General features: G+C 33.6%; 1 protein-coding gene across 1 annotated transcript in view; it reads left to right on the forward strand.

Moving 5' to 3' along the window:
* The window catches only part of LOC110860865, a 57,206-nt gene extending 32,215 nt beyond the window's left edge, over window positions 1-24,991 (forward strand). The window contains exons 4-7 of the mRNA XM_035860695.1: window positions 1,002-1,246; window positions 16,183-16,474; window positions 22,088-22,313; window positions 22,988-24,991. Coding sequence (XP_035716588.1) covers window positions 1,002-1,246; window positions 16,183-16,474; window positions 22,088-22,313; window positions 22,988-23,989 — 1,765 coding nt within the window. The 3' untranslated portion in view covers window positions 23,990-24,991. The remainder of the gene's footprint in view (window positions 1-1,001; window positions 1,247-16,182; window positions 16,475-22,087; window positions 22,314-22,987) is intronic.
* Window positions 24,992-25,251: the final 260 nt, after the last annotated feature.

Raw genomic sequence — 25,251 nt, forward strand, 5'->3', positions numbered from 1 at the left:
TTTCAGCCTCCATATCAAATTTCAGCTCAATATAACGATTTTTAAAAATCAGTATGGGTCACCCCATAGGGTCACTCTGGTTGCACTTTGCTCACTTTTAACTTCATATTCTTTAATTAGAAGCCATTAAGTATAATTGTGCCGGATTTCAACTTTTTAAAGCAATTTCTAAAAATCGGTATGGATCACCCCATAGGGTCGCTCCAGATAAAAATTTTACCAATATCATCTCATATTCTTTCATTAAAACCCATAAGCAACCTCTCCACCAAATTTCAGTTCGATATGATGGTTTTTAAAAATCGGTATGGGTCACCCCATAGGGTCACTCAAGATAAAAAATTTTCCAACTTGAAGTCATTTTTATCTCGTAGGAGCCATTAGCAACCTCTGTACCAAATTTCAGCTCTCTACAACAATTTTGAAATTTTGGTACATAGTACCCCACCCACTCCGATGACCCCCACCGGTCAACCACTGGACCGATCACGCCCATCTTCGAACTCGTTTCCTAACTTTGTCCAATATGTGTATGGTAAAAATTTCAGGTCAATCGGTTCAGCCGTTTTGGCTCTATCGTGCCGGACAGACAGACAGACGGACGGACATGACGGTTCCATAAGCCCTGACTCGGGCTAAAAATTGTGAAATTTTCTAAATTTTATATCGATTTTTGTGCTTTTTACCGTATTGGTAACAATTTGACCTGGAAAATTAGGAGCAAAAATTTCGCACGAATTGAATTCGTCAATTTATTCACAACGATGTTATTGCAAAAATTCTGAAATTTTGTCTCGATTTTGTGCTTCACCGCATTGGTAACGATTTGCTCCACAAATGTTACAACTGCATTTATTTATTGAGGAAATTCACCCAAATTGTGCTGGAAATAAGTTCAAAAATTTGACTCGAATCGAATTCACGATATTGCGAATATATTAATGATAGAAAAAATTGCGAAATTTTGCTAATTTTGTCTCGATTTTTGTTTCTATTTCCAGGAGAGACGTTCTTCCCGATATTGTGTGTCGCCGGACGGTTTTGACCTACATCATGACGCAGAAGCAGCCTTTTATCCTGAACGCGAAACGGATCAGCTTCACTTCCTCGCAAGATCCGGACCGGAAGGAGTTTAAAGTGATCCATGTGGAGTTTGATTATCTGCCCACGCTGGATTTAGATCCCCATTTGCCCGGTGGGGGAACCTCGGTCGGGGAAAGGTCGCGGAGTCAGATGGGAACGTCAAGTAAGTGTGCATTCAAAATATTTTGGTACCAAATCGCGTTGGCATCCAAAACTGGGAGATTTAAAAAAAATACTGAGAGATTTTGAAAAAGTGGCTTCCGAAGTATTTTGGTTAGGCAAATTTTTGTAAAATCGGTTTTAAATTTTTCGATTGTGGCAAACTTCCGTAAAACCGGTTTTCGGGTTTTTCTAAAATCGGTTTTACAACAATACCTGTTCTTAAGTTATAAAAGTTCGTACAGACAGTGTGGGAAATGTAAAGTATAAATTTTTAAACATTAATTTTGAGAATAAATTCAGAACAATTAATTCTTATATGAAATATAAGAAATTTCAATAATAACTGCAAAACAATTTTTATTTTAAAAAATTGAAGTGCGATAAAATCGATTTTTTTTAAGAAACCGGTTTTTAGACAAAATTTTGAACGCACTTCGATTTCAGATATAACGAAAAAAATTTACCGGAGTAAACTTTACAAAGTTACCAGCTTACTATTAGAAATAATATACAGAGTAATTTTAATACTACTTTAAACTTAAGAAACACAAATATTTAAACAAATTTAAAAAGTGCTGCGTAATTTTACAAATTATTACTTACAGCTGGGAAGTAAGTTTTTCTGTAAAATTTTGACGCCAATACTTAAGTTATATTATTAAGTATCATTGACACAATGAAAAAATATGCGAATGGTGAATGCCAGAAATAATGCCAGAAATAATGCAAGAAATAAAAATTTGATAACCGCACCCTACATAAAGTTGTGCAAACTTTACAAAAATATTGTACAAATTTTTGCCCAATTGTGCTATCTTTTTTATTCGACCTGACTTAATTTATTATAATTTATTAACATAAATTACTTATTTCGGGATTAGAAGTTTACAAGTTTATTTTAATTTCAATTTTAGTTTTAATTTTTCTGCATTTTTAATAAAATTGTGTAAAATTAAGCAAAAATTGTGTAAAATTAAGCAAAAATTACGTAAAATAGAGGATGGTACAATTAGTGGGCAGAATTTATAAAAAAATATTTTAAATTTGGAGTTGAAGTTTTATCTTATTGTATCGTCCTCTATTTTAGTCAACGTTGCTAAATTTTTCCACAACTTTATTTAGAGTGCGATTAACCTAGTTTGGAGAAAGTTGGGGTATTGATTTAAATAATTAAATTTTGAATACCAAGAAATTTTTCCTGAGCAATGCACACAATTTTTTTCAAAATTATAAAGTTGACATGAATTTGCACCGATTACGAGGTTAAATCAGGGATTATTTCTAGCCCAAAAATGCCAGGATACAACGCCAGCCAACAGTTTTATAGATTTTTGAAATGCTTATCAACATTCTAGATGTTCGATGAGTCATTTACGAAGTTTCAAACTTTACAAGCACAATTATTCCTTATTTTAACAAAAATTATGAAACTATTATTGAAACGTGGAAAACGTTCCTTTTCTAACGTTCTTTTATATCAAGCGTTGCAAGACAGTCGTCTGATAATGCCCCACCCTCAAGAATCGGGTGGCGGCAGGTTTTAAAAAAATTGTGAAACAACCTACAATGTTTTAAAAGCTTTCCGAGGAGACAAACTGATTTTAGAAATTTAGAAATTACGATTCAAAACGTGGAAAACGTTCCTTCCTTTTCTAACGTTCTCTTGTATTTTGTACCTGTTGGGAGGAAGTCTGATAATGCCCCATCGTCATAAATCCGTTGGCGGCAGGTTTAAAAAACTTGTGAAAAAAATGCACTATTTTAAAAACTTTCCCCATCCGAGAAGACACGCTGATTTTAGAATGAAGTAAAAGTAGAATAATAACGTCACGAACGCAGCTTTCTACTCGAGTATTTTCTTTCCTTTTTATATTTTTGCATTTTCCCACTTTAAAATGAAATGAAAATTTTGCAAAATTAATCTGGACTGAAAGTTTTTTTAATCTAAATTTGGGAATAAACAATACCGGCGTGGAAGTAAAGCAATCTCAAAATCTAAATTATGGAATAAACAATACCGGCGTGGAAGTAAAGCAATCTCAAAATCTAAATTATGGAATAAACAATACCGGCGTGGAAGTAAAGCAATCTCAAAATCTAAATTATGGAATAAACAATACCGGCGTGGAAGTAAAGCAATCTCAAAATCTAAATTATGGAATAAACAATACCGGCGTGGAAGTAAAGCAATCTCAAAATCTAAATTATGGAATAAACAATACCGGCGTGGAAGTAAAGCAATCTCAAAATCTAAATTATGGAATAAACAATACCGGCGTGGAAGTAAAGCAATCCCAAAATTTAATATTTATCCGAGTCTGTATCGCAACGTTTTTTAAAAGAAATTTATGAATCTATTTAAAAATCTAGCAATTCCCGTGAAATTTTAGGACTTCAAATTTGTTAGATTCAAACTAATTTTAGAATGAAGTGAGAGTAGAATAATAACGTCGCAAAAGCAGCTTTGGGCTCGAGTATTTTCTTTCATTTTTATATCTTTGCATGCATTTTTCCCCTTTAAGATGGAAATTGTGCAAAATTTATCTGGACTGCAGAGAAAAGTGGATAAGCTACATCAAAATTTATTTTTTTAGCCGACTCTGTATCGCAAAAAATTTGGGAAAAAAATTTTTGAATCCCTTTAAAAATATAGAAATTCCCACGAAATTTTGTGATTTAAAATTTGTTGTTGATGTTGTAAATTGTTGTACCAATCTACTTCGTATTTCACGCTTTAATACCAAATAATATTACAATTGGAATTAAAACTATTCATTTTTTGTACAATTTTCAAATTATGAAAAACAATATTTTAAATGACAACTTTTGAAATTATTCAACACCTCTGCATCTCCACGTATTTTAAGAGCAATTTTTTGAACCTATTTAAAAATGTGGCAATTCCTGCAAAATTTTAGGACTTTGAATTTCTTGGAGACAAACTGATTTTTTTTAGAATGAAGTGAAAGTAGAATAATAAACTGTCGCGAAAGCAGCTTTCGACTCGAGTACTTTCTCTTTTTTATATTTTTTGTGAAACTGTGGAACGAAGATGTGAGGCGAATGAATAAAATTTTTAAGAATTGATGGAAACCTGGAGAAAGTTGGGGGATAAAGTTTGGAATAATTTATTACAAGAATTATTATTACTAAAGGAAAGAAGTGGGAATATTTTCAGAGCCGGGACAGGGTTCGAAACTTGATGGTTTTTTGCAAAGTGGAGCTTTATTTATGGTGTGTCAAAAAAAAATTACAATTTTGTTGTCCTTGTTGGGAATTGAAAACAAATATGTATTCTCCAAATTTGTAATTCAAACTACAAATGAGTTCAAAATTTTTAACCTAAAAAACTCTTTTTAACAAAAAACGCTTTTTAATACAATAAATTTTGTACAATTATGTACCAATTCAATTATCAAGGATCTTGTCCACCGTTAGTTTAAAATCACTTGAAAATAATAATTTAAGCCGTGCAACCCATACAATTTCATGATTTTAATTTAACTTAAAATTATATTACTGGTATGATTACAATTTTACCGGTCAGTAGCAATTTACTATTTATTATCCATACCACGTTGATCGAGTCTTACATAAATACCGCTTGGTCTTATTTTTGTACTAGATTTCTACGATTTCTAAGTTAACTTGTCACTAAAATAAACCCTCCCAACGAATATAAAAAAGTAGCGTCAGAGCGATCCAAGTTTCCTTTAAAATGATCCCATATCCCTTGACCTCGATCTCAAGGTCATGACGTCAAAAATATTAACGTCCATGAAACCGCCGTAAAATTTCCTTTAAAATGACATCCCATATGACAGTTATGCATTTTTTGACCTTTGACCTCGTCGCCAAGGTCACGAGGTAAAAATATTAACATCTTTGAAATCTCCGTCAAATTTCCTTTCAAATGATACCACATATGAAAATTAGAGTCAAATTTAATCTTGACCACACCCCCTGGCGCTGTAGAGTGTGGTCCGATTGACCCCATTTTCGAACTCGACCGAGAACTAAAAATTAGGAGCACAATGGCCAAAACGGGGTTTGATTATGTTGACTCTTTCTGGAGATATCCTGCTTACGGACGGACAGACGGACGGACAGACGGACAAAACGATCACAATAAGTAGCTGACGCTACTTAATAATATAAATTAGCACGTTTTTTGTACCGAGGAAATACATCCACCCCTAATTTTTGCATTAGACTAATTGCATGCATGAGTAAAATTACGCGACATCCAATCATCAAAAAAATCCTTTATGTAAAAAGGTGTTTATTCAAAAAAGATTGTACAATATGTATGAGATGACCTTTATGCAAATTCCCCTAGAACCTATGCACTTATATGAATTGAATACCTGGTTGTATTATCTTGATCCTGGATTTTTAAGAGTACCTATATGCACAGTTACAAATGATGGAGTGAATTTGTTCCATATTCCTGAAAGATCTTCACGCCATATAAAATATTTCCTACTGCAGCAACATTTACCTGAATGGTCTCAGATCGCGAAATTGTTGCGTTAGAATTTCCTTAACTGTTAAAAATCTGGTAGAAGTACATATATATTCCGTACTGGAATTAATTTGGTAATAACTTCTTACCGGATTGGTAATAGTAGTGTGTTTCCGAGTAATAAATTTTTCATTACCAAAACATTACTGATTTTATTTTTCGCTACATATTACATAAAATTGAGTCTAATTGTCCTCTAACAATTGTGTCTGGGTGAGAATCCCATGTGTTTTTCTGATTTTGTCCCTTCTTACACAAAATTGTTGGCAAATTACTAATTACAAAACCTACAGTGCAGACTCCATATAGCCCGAGTCAGGGACATAGTCCCTGAATCAATAAGTCAGAGCCCACTTCTAATTTTTTTCCGACCGACATAATATCACCAACTTCCGTGTTGTGGATGGTTAAAAGTTTGTTAGATAGTTTCTACTATTTGGTACCAAATTTTTGAATTAGTTACAAATCATGTGCCTTGACCACCATGACCAGTGGGCTTCTTTAACATCATGAAGTTCTAAGCTGTATGCATGTACTATCCAACAGTGGTTTTCACTTTTTCAGCGTCCATATCAAATTTCAGCTCAATATAACGATTTTGAAAAATCAGTATTTGTCACCCGATAGGGTCACTCTGGTTGCACTTTGCTCACTTTTAACTTCATATTCTTTAATTAGAAGCCATTAAGTATCATTGTGCCGGATTCCATCTTTTTAAAGCAATTTCTAAAAACCCTATGGGTCACCCTATAGGGTCGCTCCTGATAACAATTTTACCAATATCATATCATATTCTTTCATTAAACCCCATAAGCAACCTCTCCACCAAATTTCAGTTCGATATGATGGTTTTTAAAAATCGGTATGGGTCACCCCATAGGGTCGCTCAAGATGAAAATTTTTCCAACTTGAAGTCATTTTTATCTAGTAGGAGCCATTAGCAACCTCTGTGCCAAATTTCAGCTTTCTACGACAATTTTGAAATTTTGGTGCATAAGACCCCACCTACTCCGATGACCCCCACCGGTCAATCACTGGACCGATTTCGCCCATCTTCGAACTCGTTTCCTAATTTTGTCCAATATGCATGTGGTAAAAATTTCAAGTCAATCGGTTCAGCCGTTTTGGCTCTATCGTGCCGGACAGACAGACGGACAGACAGACAGACGGACGGACATGACGGTTCCATAAGCCCTGACTCGGGCTAAAAAGACGTAGATTTTCAATTCAAAGAGCTTGCACCTTTCCGTAAATTAGTAATATCTGGTAACAATGTGTTATTTTTAATTTTAATCGTTAGAAACTTGTGGATTTAGTGGATACATAAATTTTGCCAAATTTCGAAATTGGTGAAAATCCTATTTTTTAAATATTACTTATTTGGTAAAATTGTAACTTTTTCGATTTTTTAGCTTATTGTTCGCCAAAACTGGCAGATTTCTATCTGTAATCTTTGTACATATTTTCATTTCAACATTTGCAGGATTAGAAATAATGAAGTAATTACAACAATAATTAACTGGAAGACTTTAACGCCAAATTAAATGTTTCCCAAAATACTATATGTAGATAACGTCGAAGATTTAGTCTAATTGCACCACCACGGTAAATACGAAAAAATATCTTAGCAAAAAATATCAAACTCACAACAAAATATGACAACACGTAAATGTCATACATAAATACACAAATTATATACATCAAAATTTCTGAAATTATACTCTGTGCAATATTCTTTTTCACAAAAAGTTCCAAAACTTGCGTAACAAAATGCTCATGTTAAACTACAATGTGACGAAAAATTGAATTACTAAAATATGAAAGAATATAAATTTTATAAATTCTGTATACAAAGTTGAAAAAATATTTTTTTTATGATGGAACGCCCCAGATTTTGAAACCCTGGTCGTCCAAGATTTCTCCACCAGGAGAGAAAGTGGGACGATGATGACTTTTCACTTTTTTATTATTCACTTTCCCCATGAAAAAATGATGTATTGCGTCCACCCTATCGCAACCGTGGGTGCATACGAGCTTTATTATGAATGCCATGTTACTGGCTCCGTTGCCCTGCTTTCTCTCACCAGTGCAAGAAAGAAACTCAACTTTCTCTTCTTCTTTTGTGAGGAAAGAATACGTAACTTTTTGATTAATAGAGTCAAATCTCGAGTAAAAAATGGAGATTAAGAAGACGGTGAAAAGTTGCAGTTAATTAGGTATCTTTTGATTAATTTTTTTTAATGTTTTATGTAAAAAAAAGAAAAGTTTTTGAAAGAAAATTTATTGCATTATGTGATAAGAATTTTAAAAATATTGAAATGAAGATTGTTTCCGTGTGCAATTTCAGAAATTTTATGGGGGTTTCAAGAGATTTTGGATTTCTAGTTTTATCAATCTTAGTACATGTGTGATAAGAATTTTAAAAATGTTAAAATTAGAATAATTTTCGTCCGTAATTTCAGAAATTTGGGTTAAATATACAAAAAAAATTATGGTCCGTTTTAACAATTTCGTCTAACACATTTTGTGCAAAATTTTGATTTCCTATTGAAATTAACTTGCTCAGTTTAACTTTCTTGAAATCTAACAAAAGGACAAAATAATTACAATTTTAGCGCAAATGAGCGTAAATTTATAAATATTACGAAGGGAAATCTAGCTAATTTATTTATCGTGAGCTCTAAAATTGGCATCGCTGATAAGTGGGATAATTTTTTAAAACAAAACCCCATAAATTTCAGGGTTACAAAAAATTTTTCCAGAAATCGGTAAAAACTATTACGAAAAATTATGTTCAAAGCTGAATAATTTCCCAAGCTTATCCGATGGACCAAAATTGTGGATTTTGCGAGCCCGAAGGGCGAAGCAAAATCCTAATTTTGTGATATCTTCCGAACCCGGAAGACATCACGCAGAGAAACAGTTGTAGTGGCTGATTCCGGTATCAGGGAGACAGGCACGATCTGCCATCTTTCAAAAATAAAACAAACTTTTTCAACACTTCCACCAACCTCAGCCCGGCGTGGTCCTCCATCGTCACAGTATTCAAAGCGACTTAGTCTACGAAGGGGGTGGGTCGGAGGGCCGTGATGTCTTCCGGGTTCGGAAGATATCACAAAATTAGGATTTTGCTTCGCCCTTCGGGCTCGCAAAATCCACAATTTTATCTCATCTTCCTCTCCGTCTACATCACGGAGAGAAACAGTTGTAGTTGTTCAAAAATAAGTCGACGAGTATAGCAATCGGGAAATTATTAATATATCAAACGAACAAATTTATTCAAGTATACAAGTATTAACTTTCAACACAAAATCACTAATTAATATTTAAAATAGATTCCGCAAATTCAGCGTCATTAATTATTGGTCGGTTATAAAACCTGGCAAAAACTGACGAATTTTTTGACCATCCGACTCTTTTAAGAATGCTATCTATATGTACACCAACCTTTGCAGCCTTGGAGGTTGATGCATGCCTAAAACTATGTGCTTTATAATTTTCAGAGGATATTCCAGCTAAATCTAGGACATTTACTAACCAACGACTAATAGTTTCTGACCCCACAGCTTTATGTGGCTTAGCGAATGACAAAAACAGCTCGTCATTATTATTTCTAACATCTTTTGTACAATTAACATATCTGATCAAAACTTTAACAGGGCAAATCTCAAAATTTTGGAAGGGTGGTAAATAAATTACGGGATTACTTCTAGTTACAGTGGTTGTTTTCATTCTATCATTAATAACAATTTGAGCAGATTCACTTATATGAATATTACTTAATCTTATACTAGCTAATGTCTGCACCCTTTGACCTGTGGCCAACGCCAGAATCGCCACTGTTTTAAATGTCAATTCCTTCAGGTTACACGAATTAGTTTGAATAGACTGTAAGTAAATTAAAACCTTATCTGGATTCCATGTGATACTATACCTCGGTTTAACTGGTCTTAGCCTACTAATTCCCTTCATCAAATCTACAATTATCTTGTTTTCGCCAATGGGTACGCCACAAATTTTACCAAATACTGCAGAGATGGCTGACCGAGCAGTATTTATAGTGCTATAACTTAATCCTCTTTCATATAAACTACTTAAAAATTCCACATAATGACAAAGATCTTTTTCTTCTGGACACCAATGCTTAATTTTACAAAACTGGATCCAGCTATCTAATGAAGATTTATACTGTGCCCACGTTGCTGCGGATTTTGATGCTTGTAACAATTCGAGTGAGGTGTTTGATAATCCTAAATCTGTCCATTTTTTCCCGATAAGACTGCGGTCATCAAGCTGAATCTCGTGTTTATCGTTCGGTAACATTGTCTGTACGGATCGAATAATAAATGTCTATTAGGACCCATAATTATTATCTCTGATATTGCAAGCATTTTATACAATGGGAACCAATGTTGTGTTTTCCAGAATGGTGCTACCACTATTATTTCACATTTATCCTGTTTAATTTTTTGAATTGTTTTTGCTACCATATTAAATGGAGGAAAAGCGTATTCACCATCAAACCAAGTAAACAAAAAAGAATCAACACCCTGAGAATATGGGTCGGGTATGTACGAATAAAATTTTTCACACTGTGTCGTTGAATGGGATGCAAATAGATCCATGGTAGGTTGCCCAAATGTTTTACAAATTTTTTGAAAATAATTTCCTGAAAGCATGAAATCGGATGAGCTAGCTTTTTCACGAGATAATCTATCTGCAATCACATTTTGTTTAGTGTTTATGTAACTAGCCGTGAGAGTGATATTGTTTTGCTCTGCATATTGCCAAATCTTTTTGGCGATTTCATGCAAATCTGGTTTGCAGCCACCCGACCTATTTATGTATGCCAATGTTGTGGTGTTATCCACTCGTAAGAGAATATGAATATTTCGGTCCTTAATTAGTGCCTTCAAACCAAAATAAACTGCATACAATTCCAATAAATTTATATGATAGGATAAAAAATTAGCGGACCATGTTCCTTTAGTCTCTACACCTTCACAAAATGCGCCCCACCCAAGGAGAGAGGCATCGGTAAACATCTCACGGTCATGTTTTGAGTTGATCTGAAACTATTTGGCAAAACCTGGATCCACCAAGTCAAATCATTTTTTGCTATGTTGGAAATACAAATTTTTCCTGAATAATTATTATTATTATTAGCCAATGCTGCAATTTTCTCGATTTCTAATTGTCTTGTATATAAAAGCCCATATCTAGTAGCAGGTACGGCTGCGATTAATGAACCAATCAATTCTGCAAGCTTCCTAATTGTAATTTGCTTAGATTTAATTACTGCTGCACATTTCTCACTTAAACTTACTTTCTTTTCCTCAGGTAATGACAACAACATATTGCCAGAATTTATCATAAATCCTAAATACCTAACTATTTTGGATGGCAGCAATTGAGATTTTTCTCTATTAATTGTGAAACCTAGCTTCTGCAAGGGCGAAATTATTTTTTCCATGTTCGTCATACACTCGTCGTAATTATTTCCAAAAATTAAAATATCATCTAGGTATGCCAAAACTATTACACCTTGTGACCTTAATTTTGCAACAATAGGCTTGGTTAATTTTGTAAACAAATATGGTGCCAGTGAGAACCCAAATGGAAGGCAAGTGTAAGTGTAAAGCTGCCCATTCCATCTGAATTTCAAATATTTTTGACTAATTTCACCCATTGGGACTGCATGATAAGCATCCTTCAAGTCTACAACAGCCATAAAACAGTCTTTTGTTACAAGGTCGCTAACATTCTTAATTGTCTCCATCTTAAAGTGAGGAGACTCAACAAATAAATTAAGCTTTCTTAGATTTAAAATAGGGCGTCTAGTGCCGTCTGGTTTAGGAACTGTAAACATTGTGGAAACAAATTGACCTTCCTCATTATCTGATTTTATAATAGCCCCAGTATTTAATAATTTGTCAATACTCTCGTTAATCAATTTTTCATCGGAAGGAGAAAATGTTGGTACTATGGGCTCAACGGTTTGGAAAGGAACTGATTTAAATTGAATCTCATAACCCTTAATTATACTTAAAATAAAACTATCTGACGTAATTTTACCCCAATGCTCATAACATTTTACTAATTTACAAGCTTTACAACTAACCACTGGTTTTAATTTCTTTGCGGGCGGAATGGTTGACTGAATCTCGATTGTTGAAATTGTCCGCTTGGCCGATAATTTTGCTGGCGAAACTGCCCGTTCCCCCTCTGATGACGGAACGGGCGATTGAAGTTTAAAGTATTCGGAGAGCTGAAGTTTCGTCGACTAGCATAATTCTTGTTGTATGGTTGAAATCGACCCCCACGAGATGATGTGTTCCTCAGCAGAGTAGCAGTGGCTTTAGAGTTTTTCAAACTTTCGTTCAGATCATTGCCAAACAACCATTCTGTGCTAGTGACCTGATTTATAAACTTTGTATTCAATACAGGTAATACAGAATACATTAAATAAACAATGCAGGATTTATATTTTAAACTTTACCTGGGATGTGCAAATACCAGCATATTCGGGATTAAGATACTTTCTCATATCAAGCCGCCTGGTCAAATTCAACTGTTGGACCTGATCTCCCAAGATGTTGGCTGCATCAATAGATTGTTTTACTATTTGGCTTACAACTTCCTTTGGAATTTCAGCTTTTCTTTCGAGAATCTGATTTGTAATCATTGTTAAAGCAGTTAATCCTGTACTTAATGCTTGTTGTTGCTGTTGTTGTTTCACATCTTGCAATCTTGCGTGCGACGGAATGATTCGCCAAATTTCATTGTTAACCTTCAATGGAGCAAATTGTTTACAATTTGCCGGTGTCTTCAGGTTATCGCGCAACTTTGTTTTAGATTCTTTAGACAAAGGGCGAGTAATCGTTTTCAAGAAACTTTCAGCAACATTCTGCGAAACATCTGGACCAAGCTCATTTCCTTTTTCTATATCCTCCAGCAATTCATTCACCTCAATTATTTGAGGGCCTGCTATAAAACGAGCCACTTTATTACACGGTAACCAGACTCGTCGTAATTCAAAATTTTTCATGTTGCAATAATTAAAAATTACCATCATCACTGGATGTTCCTTTGCCGAGCAATTTTTCAGCTTCATCTTCAATTTCATCGTCCGAAAGACCAAGTGACCATTTCCTGTTATCGGTCCCTGTTTTTCCACTGAGCTGCGCCTTGAAAATTTCTAAAGCTTCTTCGCTCTTTTTCAATCTTTCTTCCAAACTAGCATTTTCTTCACGCTCGGTCATCTTTGTGTTAAAAGAAAAATAATTTTGTTGCCTTAATAAAATATTAAAAATCTACAATGATTGGTTATTGCCGTTATCCTCATCGAGGGAACGTTGGCTTCTTTCTTTATTTTCATTACATTCTCTTGACTAGTTTAATCTAATTTGACTCGCAACTTTGACTCGCAACTTTGACTCGCAATTTGACTCGCAACTAATTTGAATTAGAAATAAAACTACCTCCGACCCCCCAAACCAAAACTGCGCTTACCTTCGAGTAGTTCTGCTGCTGTTGTACTAAAGTAGGGCTGGGTGTGGTTGAAAAACTGAAAACTGGATCAATTAGAATTTTTCTTTCACCAAAGAATGTGTCTCCCCGATTGCCAAAAATCAACTGTGACGATGGAGGACCACGCCGGGCTGAGGTTGGTGGAAGTGTTGAAAAAGTTTGTTTTATTTTTGAAAGATGGCAGATCGTGCCTGTCTCCCTGATACCGGAATCAGCCACTACAACTGTTTCTCTCCGTGATGTAGACGGAGAGGAAGATGAGATAAAATCCATCGGAGATAAAATCGGAAAACCATGTAGCATATAGACAAAAATATGATCTGGCACTATTTTACGTTCTAATTTGTTAAAAAATAATTAATTTGGCGTCAAAATGAGGCACTCGGTAAAGTTGCCAACTTAAGTTTCAACTTACACACCTACAAATATTTCCGAGAAAATTAGAAAATTAAAATTTTTGTAGTCTTACTCAGACCAAGGGCATCATTTTATTTTGTAAAATTAGTTTACAAACTGTAAACTACCGCAAAAGCTAAGCTAGTTCGTTAGTTACCGTTAGTTAAACTACCGGTAATAACTTACCGAATTTTAAAAAGTTACCAATGACTGCGTGAAGTGTCTCATATATTTAGGCCATGATTTAGCTACGTACATGCATAATGATTGTTCTAATCAGTGTTACTATCCTAAGAATAAGACACAAAGCTTATCTGATTCAGGAAGACGTGAAGTTAAAGAATTAAAATAATCCATGTTAACGGCTTAGTCATTTATATATCAAAATTTGTAAAAAAAGAGGAAAATTTATTCCGAGGCGATTCACACAGTCCTTGGTAACATTAAAAACCCGCAAAAACCAGTGAAAACCCGTACCCGGATTTTACGGATATTACGGCTAGCGTGAATTGTCTCTTTAAATTTCAAGGAAGAATTAAAATTTGCATCAGGTAAATACAAGATTTGTAAGATTTGTAAAATTTGTACATTAGCGGGAGTTAAAGTCCAAAATTAATATGTATGATGATTTAATGATGTGAACATATTTTGTTAGATCCGTACTACATCCCCTTCAAGTAAAAGTAAATAAACAAATTATAAGAAATTTTAATAAATTTCATTTTATTGGCGATAAATTCCAAAACCAAAGTTTTTCTTGCCAGCCTCATGTTGAGCGGTTAAAATTTTACCAATAGGACTGCGTAAAATCTGTAAACGTACAAACTTTTACAAAATTTTACAAATATTTCTGAGGAAAATTAGCTAACGAATTTTTTGAAACTTACTCAGATCTAGGGCGTCTCTTTATTTTTTTTGAAGTTTGTAAAATTATTTTACAAAATTCACAGATTTTACCAATTATTAATGACTGTGTGAATTGCCTCAATATACACTCTAAATAAATTCGATCAAAACTTACTCAATTTTGAGCAAAATTGCCACCAAAGCAACTATTGAGTAAAATTTACCCTGACAAAGGAAAAATTTACTCAAGGTTGAACAAAAATCTTTCAACCTTTAAACCTGAGTAAATCTTACCTTTGTCAGAATAAATTTTACTCAATAGTTGCTTTGGTGGCAATTTTACTCAACTTTATTTACAGTGTATAAACTAAACATTGTTTTCCTGTGCTATCTTTTTTTATTAACTTCAATTATTGAAAATCTAGAAAATCTACTAACAATGCAAGTCTTTTACGTGTACAACGCAGATCTGATTGGGACCAATTTTATTTTGTTCACCACAAAAAATAAGCATACCCGTATTTTTTCATTTTTCATAATGCGCTAATGTGAGCGCCAGGCGCGAATTTTAAAACATTTTTCAGTCAAAACCTCGGTTTTTAAAAAATCTGTAAGTTTTCGAATTTTGGCGCAAATCCAAAAATTCGAAAAAATGTCTCTTCAGAATGACTTACCTGACTTATGAAAAATCCAATTGTCTCGAAATTGGAATTTCAAAATTTTTTGCCACTTTTTGAAATTCATTAAAATTATAAACTCTTTCAAGTTTTTAAATTTTCAAAAAATAATGTATGTGGATTTTTCATAAGTCAGGTAAGTCATTCGAAAGAGACATGTTTTGGAATTTTTGGATTCGCGCCAAAATTGGAAAAGTTACAGATTTTTTAAAAACCGAGATTTTGCCTGAAAAATGTTTTAAAATTCGCGCCTGGCGCTCAAACTAGCGCATTATGAAAAATGAAAAAATACGGGCTGATTTTTTGTGGTGAACAAAATAAAATTGGTCCCAACCAGATCTGAGTTGTACACGTAAAAGACTTGCATTGTAAGAACATTGAATTCTACCAAATTCTAAAAAAAAATTAGTGTAAAATAAAAAAAATATGTTTAATTTTGACAGCGTGATCATTTATTCTAACTTTTGAATTATATTATGTACCAACCAGATTATCTCCCTGTTTGTTACGAAGATTAGGTTGTACACTTTTAGAAGTTTAGTTATAAAGGGTGTTTCTTTATCTATTTTGTAAAATTTTGAAAAATTATTTTATAAAACTTACGAATTTTACAAACTTCCCAACGACCCATTTCCTTAATATTTCAAAACATTCAGTACTTTACCGTGTTTATCGTAATGACGCGAAATTGTCCTGATTATATTTACCGAGTTACAAAAATCTGGTCAAATTGTGTAAATATATTTTTGAAATCTGAAACTTTGGATTCTTTGAATCCATTTACTTACTCAAATAAATTTTATGAAATCTCATTTTTCGTAAGCCCATAATTTACCAAATTACGAAAATCTGACCGAATTTTGCCCATATTAATTTAGAAAAATCTATTTTTTTTAAATGAATGAAAATTGAATGAATAAAAAAACGGATAAAAAAAGAATAAAAATCTCTCTTCTTTTACAGAAACATCTGACGGGTTGCCCACCTCGGAGAAGAATTTTGACGCGGAATCCTACTACGAAAAACCCAACCTTATCGGCTACTTTGCGGGTAAATTGTCCTGTAAAGTGCCCACCTTGCCGCCGGAAAGTCGGTGCATCCGAATCCTCCTGTCCGCCATAGTTGATGGGCTTTGGAGACAAAAAAGTGACCCCGAATTTTACTCGGCCCACGATCTGGCCGAAGTTAAAAGCACGATGGACACCACGGTCGTCTCAGATCCGAAAAAGGGAGGAAATCCACACTTTTTTAAGCAGTAAGTGTAATCCGAATTTTATTAAAATACTTGAGAACTTCCTAGCATGTTGAATTGACTAAAATCAAAATTTGGGAACTTGTACATTTAATTCTAAAAATATTGGAAATTGTGGGGCTTTTTACTACTTTTGTGAAAAGAGATTAATTGGAAATAATTTGAAATTCGCAGATGAACAAAAAAATAAAAATTTTAATTTTCGTTAATTATTTCATATATTTTTGAAATTAGTGCTTTGTCCAAATTCGTTTACCAAAAAAATTGTAATAAATTGTCGACATATTTACAAAATATATACATATTTTTGGAAGCAGTATCAAAAATATTTACGTATTTTTTTCAGAATACGTAGTTCGTATTTAGAATACGTATTTCGTCAGAAATATTTCTAAATATTTATAAGTACGTCGGAAAACCTAGAAATCTACCAAAATATTTTGAAATATTCGTGATGCGAACACATTAAAAAAGTTTGGCTGTCGCTGGTCATAAAATGAAAAAATTGAAACTAAATACATATCCGCCCTATGATAATTAAAAATTTATAACAAAAAAAATTCAAGCATTAAGAATTGTATCAAGTTCTCACTCAATATCCTCACGAACTTTTAAAAGTCACCTTAAACTCAAACCGTCAGTGGAACAATCTAAATCAATTAGTGTTCATCATACATCTAAAAAAATTAATGAAATTGGCGTTGGTACCATGCAATTTAAAATTTGCAATCCAAAATTTTGAATTCTGGTCATTTTTCAACTTGATTAGTGATAAACTATAAAATGAATAGGAATCATATCCTCTCCTGGTCATAAAGTATTTCTGTTTTTTTAAGCAAGAAAATGTTCAACTTTTGTTTAAATTTATTAAAAATGGGATTTATTAAAATCAAAACCTATTAAAATCAAGATTGAGAATGATACTTAAAGGTTTCGTTTACTACATTAACTTGTGCTTTTGTAAAACTGTAATGAACCATTTCAGACAGGTAACATACGAAAATTATGTGATTTTTGTTCGCAAATTTACCCAGACAATTATGCACAATGTCTCTAGTTCATGAAGATAAGTAGTAAATGGCGAAATATAACAAAGGCACGACGAAGGCATATTTTTAATGAAAATCTCATATGGCCTTCGTCCCACGCTGTTAGGAAATTGTTTGTTTGATTAATTTATTTTACAAAATTGTAGTACTTCAAAAATGTAAAAATAATTAAGGCCAACAGAGTCCAGTGTGTTTTGCCAAAGGAAATTATTATTTTTTACCCCAAAAATACATTTTTTCTGAGTTTCTTTGTATTTTTAGGGTAAAAACAAAATTTGTTAAACTTGTTCAAATACCATTTGTTTCTCCCCACTTGAGTGATTTTATAAAATATTTTCAAGTTTTCATAAAGATTGCATGCATTTCCCTCAAAAAATAACAATTGTTGGTCTATGTTCTGGGAAAAAAACTTGATTTTTTTAAGAATCATCTACTCTTATTCAACTTCTCTATTATAGTATTCTGATATACCATTATACAGTGGTAGAAGATGAATCTTAAAACTTAATACATATTTAAAAATGTAGCGATATTTTAAACGGCGTACTGCTGTTACAAAATATTTATTCATTTTATATATAACACTTTCTATCAAAATATATTTTTTTTGTTATGAGGAAACCCTTGTAAATTATGAACGGGTAAAATAACATTTGTGAAAGTAGTTTGTGTTATGTATGAAATTTTAAAAATCGTGTTTTTTATTGGCAAATTTGTTGTGCAAGTTAATAATTTTTTTGGAAAAATCTTTTGGAAATTTAATTCAGGCAAAGGTTTGTAATCCCGGAAACTGTAATGTACTTTGAAAAGTCATGGCACAAACTTATACAAAACATATGATTACGGAGAAATTTACTATGGGCTAATCTGCTTTAATTAATTGAATTAACAATTACTTAAGTATCAGGCATTCATTGTTTAAAAAATACAATAATTAACACAAAGTAATCTCCGAATTATATCTAATACATCGATAAACAGTTAAAAATGCTGCGATACTTTAAACGGCGTACCGCAGTTGCAAAAAATTCTGGACTATCTACAGACATTTTTTTTACTATGAGGAAAACTTTGTAAATTATGAATTGAAAAAAATAATCGAGCAAACTGGCAACTTTAAAAATCCAAAAAGTTTGTAATAGTGGTATTAACAGTAACCGATTATAATCGTGAGGACGATTATAATCACAATCGATTATAATCATATACCATGAACGCACCAGATTATTGTTGTATTTTGATTATTTTGCCTAAGATATCCAGCAAGATTCATTAAATAGTATCATAGCAACGGCTACTTTTTCGGACGCTTTAAAAAAATTGCTTTAAAAAAATTGCATTTGGATCAAGGATTATATCCAAATAATCGTCCTCGGAGAGGATTATTTTTTTGACGATTATACTGTTGGTTATGCGGAGAGAGTTGGAATCCATCGCCGATTTACGTTACCCGAATGAACCGAATCGCATAAGGTTATCTAATTATTTAATAAGAAGTTCTTTTATTTTGACGTAAAAATCATTCAACTTTGAGCCTGGAATTTGGAAAATTGAATGACTTTTACGTCAAAATAAAATAAACTGGTATTAAATAATTATGCGGTTCGGCTGATTCGGGTAATGTAAATCGGCGATGGATTCCAACTCTCTCCGCATAACCAACAGTAATCACATTGGTTTATTTTTCCCCATAGAGAATTTTTGGGTGATTATAATCGATAATGATTATAATCGCAATAATCGGTTACTGTGAGTACCACTAATATAAGTTTACGAACCTTTACAAAATAAAAAGAGGCCCTTAATCTGAACAAGTTTACAAACATTTCAGACTCTATGTACAAGTTTGCACGTTTACGGAACTTACGGATTTTACAATGTTCTCAAAGAACTGCGTGAATTGCCTCAATATTTACCAAGGTAGTGCGTGTCAAAATTTTCAAAATTTAAAAAGAAACGATTGAATCCTACTCCAAAATTTTGCCACGTTTCCCAAAATTTTATCTATTTTAATTTTTCTCTTACTTTCTCCAGCTTTAGTTCCATTTACATACTTAAAATAAATGGAAATGGCATTGATAACACGCAATTCAAAATACATCAAGAAGAAAAGTATAATCTTAAATATTGTTGACCACTTCAAAAACGCTGCAATACTGTAAATGGCGTACCGCAGTTACTGAAAATTCTTATTCTGTGGAAGCGATTTTCTGCCAAAATGTTTTTTTTTCTATGCGGAAAGCGTTGTAAATTATTAATCGCTAAAATAACGAGGCAATTCAAGCAGTTATTTGTAACTTTGTAAAATCGACAAGTTTTGTAAAATAATTTACAAACGTACTCCAGCTTTACTTCCTTGAACACACTTTAAATAAATGGAAATTACACTAATAACAAGCAATTCAAAATATAACAAGAATGGACGTGCGATCTTAAATATTGTTGACCCCTTCAAAAGCCCTGCAATACTGTAAATGGCGTACCGCAATTACACAAAATTCTTACCCTGTACAAGCGACTTTCTACCCTATTTTTTTTTATTTTTTTTGCTATGCTGAAAACCTTTTGAATAATTAATCGCTAAAATAAAGAGGTAGTTCTCAAAATTGTTTACCGGTACAATAGTCGTAAACTCTCAAATTGTACATTATTCTAGTTCAACGCGGATTCATATGCCTCATTATTTTTCAATTATCTAATGGGCATTGACGTTTTTTAATAAAATAATTAACACAAAATTATCTGAAAATAACATCTGAGAAATTGTTAAACAGTTAAAAAACTTTGCGATACATTAACTGGCGTAGGCAAATTCCTGCTAGACTTTTTGTACTATGCGGAAAACCTTGTAAATTATGAATATGCAGTGTCGTTCACAACCTGCTATCGAGCCGTTTTTCAAATCTCCGGTGTGGATTCAATAAAATTTTTGTCGCGTCATCTTAATTTTGCAGTTGAGAAGACTTTCGGATCTTCACTGGTTGCCGTTATTCCGGGCATAGCACTAAAAGGTGGAAAACTGTCGAGCAGAGTTGGCAGCTCGGCTCGACATTTTTACACTGTTAAAAATCTGGTAGAGTGACATAGACACTCCGTGCTTGTATTGATTTGGTAATAATTTCTTACCGGATTGGTAGTAACTTGTTCCTGAGTGGTAATACCACGACATGACTGACCGGTAATTCCCGTTAAAACCGGTGCCGGTAGAGTCACATGTGCACTCCAGTCGGTAATGATTTAATACCAGTTTTCTAAGATCTGACTTAATAAATAATATTTGAAGTAACCTTACGAGGTGAAAATTACAAAAAATAGGGTTGATTAGTTTATAATAATTTTCAATTATTGGTTCATCAATTCGTAACCTTATAAAATTTTAATATTCGCATTATACAAATATATTTCAAATGGTTTGAAATATATTTGTAAAAGGTTGTCATTTGCAAAAAGTTGTCAATGAGGAAATTGTGCCCGATTGGGGCTATGAAATAAATTGAAATTGATATACTTGTTCATGTAGTAGCTGGAAACTTTAAAAAATTAAGAAAACTCGACTAAAATCTAATTGAATCCACACCAAAGGTTTGAAAAACGGCTCTATAAATAACAGCTCGTAAACAGCACTGTAACTTAAAAAATCCTGAAAAGTTTGTAATGCAATTTGGAAAAGTTTTACAAAATAAATAAACGCCCTGGACGTTAATAAGTTTACAACAATTTGGGAACTAATTTTCCTATATTTTTGAGGAAATATTTACGAAATATTATAAAATTATTTTAAGATTTGTTAGAATTTAACGTTTTTAATAGAATTTGAGATTTTCAATAATAGTAAAAAATTATAAAGGTGTTACATATTACGCAGAAGAAGACATTACATAAATATTGTGGTGGTTTGGACAGGTATTTGTACGAAACGATGTACATACGTAACTTGTACGAGACGTGTTTTTTTTCCTATGTGGGAGTCCTTGCAAATTATGAATCGCTAAAATAATGAGGCATTTCACGCAGTCCATGGTAAAATTCGTTAATTTAGTAAACTAATTTTACAAGCTTTTACAAAATAAAAAGACTCCCTTTATTTGAGCAAGTTTACGAAAATTTAAAAGCTAACTTTCCTCCGAAGTATTTGTACCACTTTGTAAAAGATTATACGTTTACGGAATTTTATAATGTTAGCAACCCTGCGTGAATTGCCTCGGTATTCACGAAAGTACGTAGTTAATGTAATATTTTCAGTAATTAAAAAGAAACGATTGAATTAAAATTTTTACAATTTTTGCGTTAATCCAGAAGATTTCTATATATTTTAACTTTATTGTTGCAAAAAATACATATTTCTATTTACGGGACTTTCTACTGAGCTTTTTTTCTTTATGCGAAAAACCTCGTAATTTATGAATTACTAAAATAATATTTACGAAAGTAGGTTGCATTCAAATTTTCAAAACTTGTGCATAAACAAACGAATGCATCTTTCATTCGTAAAATTTAGAGCCTTAAATTTTTGCCAAATTTCACACAGAAGATTTATTTATTTGAACTTTCTCCTTGCTTTCTCCAGGGTTCGGATGGCTCACGCTTGGGCACAGTGTCATCTCGTCGGAATTAACAGAATGATGGTTGGCGTGCACACCTTGGTTCCTGGCAATTTCGCAGAGGATCACGAATTTGATCCCGCCTATGCCTTGACATCCCGGCCAAAACGGATTTTGCAAGAATTGTGGTTGTACGATGTTGAAAAGATGCCAAATGCGGTTAAAATCTCGTCGGATGAGGACGGATTTCGGGTAAGAAGGCTGGCAATTCCACATCATTTAAATAATGAGGGGCGTTCTCATGGCAACGTGAAAATAAGGGAGGATTAATTTGAACTTTGTCGCAAATAATTTGGTTTGGTGGCAAGTTTTTGAACATTGTGGGGAAGAAGTGGTGCAATATTTTTTTTGCAATTTGTTGCAAAGATTGTTTAAATATTTTAACAAATTTTGCAAATATGTCGATTTGCAGACAGCGCTGAACTTATGATATTGTAAATGTAATTGGAGATTTAACATAAAAATTCTTAAATTAATATTCGATTTAATAAAAAAAATCCAACATTTTTTGTATACAATTGTGTATTTTGCCAGAAATTAGGCGTATTCACGTCAAGTCTAATTTTGCGAATTTTGTAAATTTAATAAACTACGTTCCCTCATATAGCGTAAAAATTTTGCGAATAAAAATCAAAACAAAATCTTGCGCTTTGGTTCATTCAATAAAATTTTCCAAAATGTAATTTGTATTTTCATACAAATAAACCGCCAGATAACCTCTCAGATTTTTTAATTCCTATTTTTTTGAACACACAGTAATGCACTCTAGTTTATCAATTTTATTAAATCAGCCACTAAATTCGATACTGTGAGTACCCCTAAATATACATCTCCATAATTTCTAATCCCACTCTTTCTTTCCCTAGGCTTGGACACCTACCGACCTAAAATGGAAACTATACACTGCCCTACAACAAATCCGCGCGCAAGTCCAACACTCCGAGGACAACGTGACGCACCGCTTCCTTCACTACTTCAATGAAGACTTCCTCGTCCCCTTGACCCTCGAAGAGCTCCAATTCGAATGGAAAGCCATCCACGACGCCAACCGCACCCTCACCTTCCGCAACGTTCACATGGTCCAAACGTCCCCCGACGTTATTGAACTCTCGATGGAAGAGGTGGAACAAGAACACGCCGAAAAACAGGTGGACCACATCCTCAACACATTTCTCGGTCTCGGAATCCCCATTGAAACGGTCAAAGTCGTCCGAATCGTGGGATCTGGTCGCACCCTGGAAGTCCTCTTTCCTTATGAAGCCCTCGCTCGGAGGGTTTACACGACTTGGCGCCTTTTTTCGGGAAGAAATCGCTACTTGCCCCGGGGCTTTGAGAAAATCCGGGTCGACGTCAAACGCACCAAGCGGCAAGAACTAGAACGCATGCGCAGGAAAGGGAGCGGGAATATGTTTTACTTTGTGGCGCAGAGTGCCCCGGTGAGAACGGGAGAGGCACGATATACGCATCAGCATCATCCTTATGCTTGCTATCAGTGTGGCGGGTCGGGAGGAGCGGGAGCGGGATATAGCGCGGGCCCCTCCGTGATACAGACAGGACCGATGCCGCCGGCGCCAAGTTCAAGTTCGCAACAGCACCAAAGGGATCACGGGATTCAGTTTATTTTACCGGGGGAACATTACCCCGTGCCGAGCGGGAGGCATCATCACGCACATCATCATGGACACGGACACGCGCATGCGCATGGGAAACATCATCACGGCGTTGGAATGACGGGCCCGGTGGCGAGTTCGGCGAGTAATGTGAGTGGTGGCGGGAGAACGTGTCCGCGAGGTGGGGCGGTAGGCGGGGGAGGAACCAGAGAAGAGCGGGAAGAACCGTGGCGATATACGCAGACGATGTGGCGCTAATTTTAAATCGATAATTAAGTTTAGTGAATTTTGTAATAATTAGTATAGAAAAAAACGACGCGATTTTGGTTGTAATTTGGTTGAATATTTGTTTTTTCGTAATTTAATTTGTAAAATTATTTGTAACCATGACAACCTATTTAGAAAATTAATGTCGGATAGAATAATGAGAAAATAATACTCGATAATTCATAAGTAAATGTGTAAGTAATTAAGGATTAATTCCTACATAATATCTATTATAAATTAAAAATCATAACTAACTTATCTGATTCCTACTAATTCCTAGCAACTAATTAAGTAATTAACAGATTAATTAACTAAATAATTAGATAATTACCTAATTAATTAATCTATAACACTTCACAAAAGGAAACTGCTTATTATACTGTGAGCAACAAACACACCTGACGTGCTTCAAGTATTGGCGACTAACTAATTTGCCGAGTTAAAAAAATTACGCTAGTTACGGTCGGTCAGTCAAGGTCCACGCTCATATTTTATATTTGTATCGTGACCATAAATTAATTAGCATAGTTAAGAAGTAATTAACTAATTAACGTTAGCAAACTGATTAAAGCGTTAATGTGTGAATGTTTAGAATCATAATTATAAATTGTAAATGTCCCGCTTTTAAATTTCCCAAGATAGACTTAATTTTACTTTAAGAATTAATTCGAAATTCGACAAAATACGGTTTACAAAATTTGCACAAGAAATTGGCACAGTTCGCACCGTTAAACATTTAATGTACATAGATATTCTCAACATCATTTATGCAAATTATTTGCTATCCATTCTACCTACAACTCATAAACAACTATATAAACTTCACAAAATATTAAATAACGGCGTTGCACATCGCAATCCATTGCATTGACACAATTCACGCAGTCCTTAAACTCATAAAATCTGCAAGTTTTGTAAAATAATTTTACGAACTTTTCCAAAATAAAAAGCCACCCTAGATCTGAGCAAGTTTACGAAAATTTGTAACCAAATTTTTCCGCAAAATAGTTGCAAAATTTTGTAACTTTACAGAATTTATGGATTTTACAATGCCTGCGTGAACTGCCTCATTAAAATGAATTTGTTACAAATTCAAAAAAATGCTTGTTACAAAAATTGGCACAGATAAGTATTTCGCACTGTTACCCAGTTACATTTTTTTCGTAATCCGTAATTTATGCCAATTTGTGTGACAACGACGAATTCGGCACCTCAAAATCTAGGTACAGCTCGTAATGCTCTATATACCTTTA

This window comes from Folsomia candida, unplaced genomic scaffold, assembly GCF_002217175.1.
Source record: "Folsomia candida strain VU population unplaced genomic scaffold, ASM221717v1 Fcan01_Sc035, whole genome shotgun sequence".
In the NCBI taxonomy this organism is placed as follows: domain Eukaryota; kingdom Metazoa; phylum Arthropoda; class Collembola; order Entomobryomorpha; family Isotomidae; genus Folsomia; species Folsomia candida.